General features: G+C 39.5%; 1 protein-coding gene across 2 annotated transcripts; it reads left to right on the forward strand.

The window, feature by feature from the left end:
• Positions 1-716: 716 nt before the first annotated feature.
• On the forward strand, positions 717-6,769 carry LOC111836967 (uncharacterized). 2 transcript variants are annotated; one of them, XM_072708647.1, is made up of 6 exons: positions 717-749; positions 2,198-2,237; positions 3,730-4,782; positions 4,930-5,088; positions 5,263-5,355; positions 5,821-6,769. In XM_072708647.1, the coding sequence occupies exons 3-6, from the start codon at positions 3,796-3,798 to the stop codon at positions 6,142-6,144; spliced, it is 1,563 nt and encodes a 520-aa protein (XP_072564748.1). In that variant the 5' UTR covers positions 717-749; positions 2,198-2,237; positions 3,730-3,795; the 3' UTR covers positions 6,145-6,769. The 2 variants fall into 2 exon arrangements, with proteins under 2 accessions (XP_072564748.1, XP_072564749.1); XM_072708648.1 differs by lacking the exons at positions 717-749; positions 2,198-2,237 and having other exon boundaries at positions 3,619-4,782.
• Positions 6,770-6,781: the final 12 nt, after the last annotated feature.

The following is a 6,781-nucleotide window of genomic DNA, read 5'->3' on the forward strand; positions in this document are numbered from 1 at the left end:
CAACTGTGGTACGACGGTTTCGAGAAACAGTCGTTGGTCGGATGTTGGTTAGTTTGAACTACCATAGTACGATGCATCGTTAATGCTAACTTCCGTCGTTGTTCGAGAAACGCACCCCAGTCTGTGAAGAAGGCATTCCATACTCATTTCCTGGCTCGTACAATTTATATTAGGTCAGCGTTCACGGTTCAACTCCTGATATTCAGATCGAGTTCTAGGTCAGACTAGTTTATTCGACTTTCAAGAAATTCGAGTTCTAGTGAGTTCGAGAACCGAGGTACCACTGTATTATATTCCAATATATATTTCAGAGGGAAATATTGTACTTTTTACATTACTGCGGTTTGAGAGTTTCCATGAACAGGCACGGCATTCACAAGGCAGAACATCAGAACAAGTCTGAATGTATCATTTAATTTAAGTTGGGAAAAAAAAAGCAAACACAATGGGTACGAGGACTTGATATCAATGAAGTGCAGAGAAGCTGAATAAGACGTACGGAAATATTATCAAAACGATAATAATAATATTAAAAGGTGGAATTAACCAGCTATCCACGGAGTATAAAGTTTAAAGATAAAGGTAATTGCATAAGAGACAACCAAACTATTTACACAACAGAAAAGTCAGTGGACTACTTCCAGCGGTGGAGTATTTTTTGACTGGACCTGACTACCGACTACGTGTTTGAAGCGGAGTGCTCCATATCTGATTCGATTTCCCGCCGAATAACAGAGGAAGATAGAAATGTGAGTCCCTAACATTTTAATGTACTTTTGAATTTGTGATAATAAAATGTAATAACATCCTAACTTTCTTGTTTAGTGAAAGGGGGAAAAATCTGCAGACTGCCATTTGCCAAGCTGATTACATCATCCAGTTTATCAAAGCCTCAAATTTGTAAATAATATGGCTATTGTAGCCATTAGTGCGCATTTACAATATAAATGCTTATATATACATTTAAAACGTCTCATGAAAGGTTTGTTTGGCTGGCATTAGCTGACGTAGAAGTTAGCTAGTAAGCGACTCCGTTGACTACTGAGAATGGAGATATGGCATGCACGCGCGAACATCGTCGTTTTTATTAGGCCACTTAAAATTAATAAATTGTTTTACATAGCCGCCCGCCTCAATTTTTTGGTGCCGCCTCGATTTTTTTTATATTTTATATTTGCTGTTTTGCTATTGTCAGGAGGACACTTTTATTGGGCCATTCTGTGGCAAGACCATTAAACACTTTGTTTTGAAGGTTTCTCTTTTCTTGTAATTGTTTGAACTGTTGAGTTTAAAATGTTGAGATACTGACAAATTAAAGTTTAATTTTCTAGTTTTAGTATATCTCTGTTGCCGTTCGTCTTTTCGCTAAAAATATAAAATCCCCGACTCACCAATATTTTAGAAGTTTGAGTCATGTAAAACAATTTATTAATTTTAAGCGGCCTTACCTCAAAACATAAGAGAGAAACATATACTATAAACATATAGTATGTATGATCTAGACATTTTTTATAATGGTTTATACTGATAATCGAAGTGTTTTGAGTATTTTATTTCTGTTTAAGGCAGGGGTGGGCAACTCTGGTCCTGGAGGGCCGTGGTCCAGCACGTTTTGGCGATTTCCCTGCTCAGAAACGACTGGTTCACCTCGCCAATTAATTGTCAGGTTTAGTGAATGTGTTTGAGGAAACTGTGCTGGACACCGGCCCTCCAAGACCAGAGTCGCCCACCCCTGGTTTAAGGACATAACCGCCATTACACAATAAGACTTTTGCGCTGCTCAAGTACACCTTGCTGCAGTCTGCGGGATGGGGCGGGGTGAGGCGAGATGTGGGCGGAGCGAGATGTTACGCAATTACCATATATGGGTGTGATGACGTTGATGGTGGGGCGGGATAGAGCTAGGGCATTTGTATTTATCCTTATATGGTAATTGCGTGACATCTCGCTCCGCCCACATCTCGCCCCGCCCCATCCTTCAGGCTGCAGCTCCATTTTTTTCCTGGAAAATAATTCTCTATAGTGTTTAATTTTTCACATTTTTGAGTATTTAAAAAAAAAAATAGAAAACAATTCATTCAGATTTTTAAGATGCAGAATCTTAAAAAAACTGAATGAATTGTTTTGTTAGTGTTTTTGTTTTTTCCTTTCTATTTTGCTGGGCTTAATGCTAAAATGATCTTTTCTTTCTTTTCAGATTTTTCGAGAAGACAAAAAGCTTCCTATGCAGTGGACGTGTAAGTACTGCACATTTTGTGCTGAAAAGAGGGGCTTCTTACTTAAGCATTACCGCTTAAAACATGGGTGCTACACTCGAATATCACCTCTACCGTGCCTTCATAATGAGTGCCTGTACACATTTAAATCTTTCAATGCACTAAAAGTTCACTTATCAACACGGCACACTCAAAAGGACCTAGGAAACGTGGGTGAAACTGCTTTCCATTGTCAGCTGTGTAACTTTGTGGAGCCTGGCACTGAAGCTGACTTTTTTACCCATTTACGAAGACATTTGAAGGTTTCTTGTCCATATAAAGGCTGTAACTTTCAGAGCAATGTTTATTCAACCTTTAATGCCCATAAAAGCAAAGAACATCAAGACCACAATAAGATGGCATTCAAACCTGAAATTGTGTCACATAATGTACTTGCGGAACCTCCACCTAATATAAGTATTCAACCTGAGGATAGTGCCCCTGAAACTGATGAGGTTGTCAATGGTTATCCGCCAGACGTTTTGCATGATCTTCTGGAGGGTGTTGTTCCGTCTGAATTGGCCTTATGCTTGAAGGCACTAATATCAAAGGGATACTTCTCACGTGAAACCCTGAATGTGGCTATTAAACAATTTCCATATACATTTTCAGACAGAACAAACCAACCTCAGCTCATCGCAAAGAACTTTGCTTCCAAAGCAACAATTGGAGGAAATGGTCATGAAAATTGGACACTCCTCCGCCTTCTGCCACTACTGATAGGTCATCATATTCCTGAGGGGGATGAAACCTGGGAGGTTTTAATGACCTTAAAGGATGTAGTGGAATTGTCAGTGTCTGCAAGTTTCTCAGAGGAGTCAGTGTGCTTTCTTGACTGCAAGATTGCAGAACATAGAGATATATTTCAGAAGGTTTTCCCAAGCGAGAAGCTACGACCAAAGCACCACTACATTGAGCACTACCCTGAACTAATTCAAACTTTTGGTCCATTGTGTGATGTGTGGACAATGCGTTTTGAAGGCAAACACAAGTTCTTCAAGAAAGTTGTGCGTCACGTTCACAACTTCAAGAATATATCCCTTACTTTAGCTCTCAGACACCAGCATATGATAGCCTTCCATTTAGCTGCTACCTCCTTTTTCAAGCCATCTGTTGAAATTAACAGAGTGAAGTCTGTACTGGTTGCTTCATTTCCTGAAAATGTGAAGAACTGTCTCTATCTCAGGAATAACTACCAGAACACAGTCCTTGTAGCAGCTTCTGTTTGCATAGATGGCATTAAGTACAGTGCTGATATGGTCATTTCCATTGGATCGTGCTCAGGGCTACCAGATTTCAGACAAATAGCAAAGATTGTGGTGATCAATACAGACATAATATTTGTCTGCAGACTCATGACATCATGGTATAATGAGCATCTTAGAGCATACAAGCTCTGTAGTAGCCATTTGCCCACCTTCTCTGTTACCCAGTTGTCTGAACTGAATGATGTTATCCCTCTTTCACTTTACAGAGTTGGAGACAAGCAGCTTGTAACACTTAAACGTTACATATTGTGCTAAGTGAATCAAACATCAAAATGGACCAAAGGTTGTTGCTAAGAGTCATCATCACTGAAGATGATATAAGGAAGTTGACTTTGAATAAGAGACCACAGTCCATTGAAGAGTTAAAAGTGCAACTGGTGGATAAACTGTCACTGCAGTATGACTTTAAACTGCAGTATGAAGATCAAGACTTCCATAATGCCCTCTGCAATTTGACTGAAATAACTGATTTACCTGAAAGAGCTACGCTCAAAATCATCCCTCTTGTGACTCTCCATTTAACCGCATTGTCATCACCCACCACAACATCAGACGCTGAGTTCAGCACAGCAGACACTGAAATCCTGTCGACTGGAAGAGCATCACCATTGCTCAGACAACAGTGGCCAGAGTTGTTTGACATACCCAATTTCTCAGTTGATGTTGAGTATAGACTCAGACAGGCAGATCTTGCCTTTATGAAGGATGGAACACGTATGACTCTACAACGAGATCTGAAGCATGACATACTAGAAAAGCTTGCTGAGACGATGTACAGTTTCAAGGCTTACCCTAAAGATGATGACTTCATCAGTGTTGCAAAAGCACTGATTAGCAAACACCCCTGCCTCACTGAGCCTGGACCACACGGATGGTATGGCTGGAAAAACAGCCTTAAATTCAAGATGGCCAATTATCGCACAAAGCTTCGAAAAGCTGGATTTGAGGATGTAGCAATCAATGGAGGCAAAAGAAGTAAAGGCAATCCAGAAGGAGAATCCTCAAGCAAGAATATCAAACGGCCAAAAAGAGGTGAAGCAAACTACCTGCCTAACTTACCTGAAGGACATGATGAAACAAGCCTTGAAAATGCCAGAAAGGTTCTTGTGGAAGAAATGAAGAAAAAACAATCCAATGGCACTCTCATCTCACAAATGATGGACCAGTCATTCCCACTACGCAGACAAGAAATTATAAAAAAGGAGCCTGCTGTACAGAACATGGTTGAACGATGGCCAGCACTCTTTACAGAGAGACAGGTAAGCTATTTTTGGTCTCAACCAATAAAATAATTCCAATCAAAAAGAAATTTAAGGTGTGTGGCTAGAAATCCAAACACACTTGTTGCAATGTTAACACCTCTGCCATCTCTACATCCCTACCCACCCCTCTCTCTGCTTTTTCAGGTGTTTGCTGAGTTTAATAGAATCGCCAGTAAGAATCTTGAGGGAGACTTCTTTGAGGCTCTGGACCAGTACGTCCCGCGTTTCATTGAACTTTTCAAAACAAAAAAGGGAACTGTTGGCCAGAAACTCAGTGAGCTGATGCAGCACATGAGCTGGATGGTAAGTTTGGTTCATTTTGCTTTTGATCTGTATGATAGTTCATCAATCAAGTTCTAAATGAGATGATCCAGACCAACCTATGATCCAGACCAACCTATTCTATTTCCTGTCTGACTTGTGCCTGTGCCTTGCAAATTACTCTAACTGGTATTTTCTCTCTCTGTGTATCATTAGACACCAGATGTGACAGTACTTCGCTCTGTTGTCCTCAAAGGCATTCCCATTTTACTTGGTGACAACTCCAGTGAATTCTTCAACACATGCTCTGTAAGTACTTGCACATAAGAAAAAGTTTGGTCTGCATTAATATAGAACTATATCTGTGCTGACATAGATGATGTAATTCTGTTTGCACAATATACAATATATATTTTGTACAGTGATTGATGCATTTTGTATAGCAATTCCTCCACAGCTAATCTGAGAGGTATTTAAAAAGGCAGTAAATAAAAATGAAATTTGCAACATACAGTAAACGTACACATGAATTCATTTTAAATCTAAGGAGCGGGAGTCTACAGTAGGTTGAAAAGTCAGTGTCATTGTTCAAGAATATATGGACCTTGTGGACCATAGCTTTAGTTTAACCATACCAGATTTATTTTGTTGGCTATATTGTAACAATCCAGTGTGAACACATCCATATTCTCTAGCAAATACTTTCAACACTAAAAATGAATGTTTTAGAAGAGCATAAAGTCCATGCTGAAGAATGTGTGTGCAACTTTGTAGGATACAGCGAAAGTTGAGGCTCGAGAATGCATCACTGTTGGTGTGCTGACAGTTGTCAGTGAAGATAGTCCTCATGAGGGTGCAAGTTCAGTTGACCTCCAGCCAATCTCCACTGCCATCATTCTGGAGGGAGGTATTGTCATGGATCGTATTAAAAACTTGCCTCAGGCAGTTTGTCTGTTATTTGGGCTTACCTATGCTTTGCATTTGGATTACCCACAATGCATGGCAAATACACTCAACTTTATTCAGACCGTGATGCTTGGACTGGGAAAGAAAAACCTCCCACCAAAATTGTTAGCTCTGAAGAACAGTCTGGGTTAGACCAGTAAAGAGCCATCAGCTGTCAGATAGCTGTCAGATACGGTACTTTGTAAGCTGCTATTAATGTTCTCCTTTTATCAGAGAAAGTTTGATGCTTTCTTGCAACTGAGCTGGCTTGTTTATGTCATTGTTTATGTCAATTTATCTCAATAAAAAAAAAAAAATCCATTAAAGTCTGTACCATGTTATGCTGGTATGCTAATGGTGGAAATAGCACTACCTTGTGTTGGAAAGACTTGTTGTTAGATAATGTTGTCAGAAAGAAACCTAGCAAGGTTGACCTGTTTACATTTGTGTAACTTTTAATAGTTGTAATGTAGTACAAATACAAAACCCAAGGAGTGATGTTTTTCTTTGTGTTGGTTTAAACTTTGGACTGATGCTCACTTTGGGACACACAAGCATTGGTTGTACTTTGTTTTGATCAGAAATGCAATGATTTTGCATGCACTGAATACACTTAATATTGTGAGACTGTTACATGCTTGGAATTAGCTCACGGAAATGTGGTTTTATTTTTGCCTTGTCCATGTCATGTTCTACAGTCAAATCAAACCACAAGTTTGTTGTTTGGCTGCTGTTTTGTACTTGAATGTACAAGAAACCAATACTTGGTAACAGAACACTTGAGGCTGAA

Source organism: Paramormyrops kingsleyae, unplaced genomic scaffold (genome assembly GCF_048594095.1).
Source record: "Paramormyrops kingsleyae isolate MSU_618 unplaced genomic scaffold, PKINGS_0.4 ups204, whole genome shotgun sequence".
In the NCBI taxonomy this organism is placed as follows: Eukaryota; Metazoa; Chordata; class Actinopteri; order Osteoglossiformes; family Mormyridae; genus Paramormyrops; species Paramormyrops kingsleyae.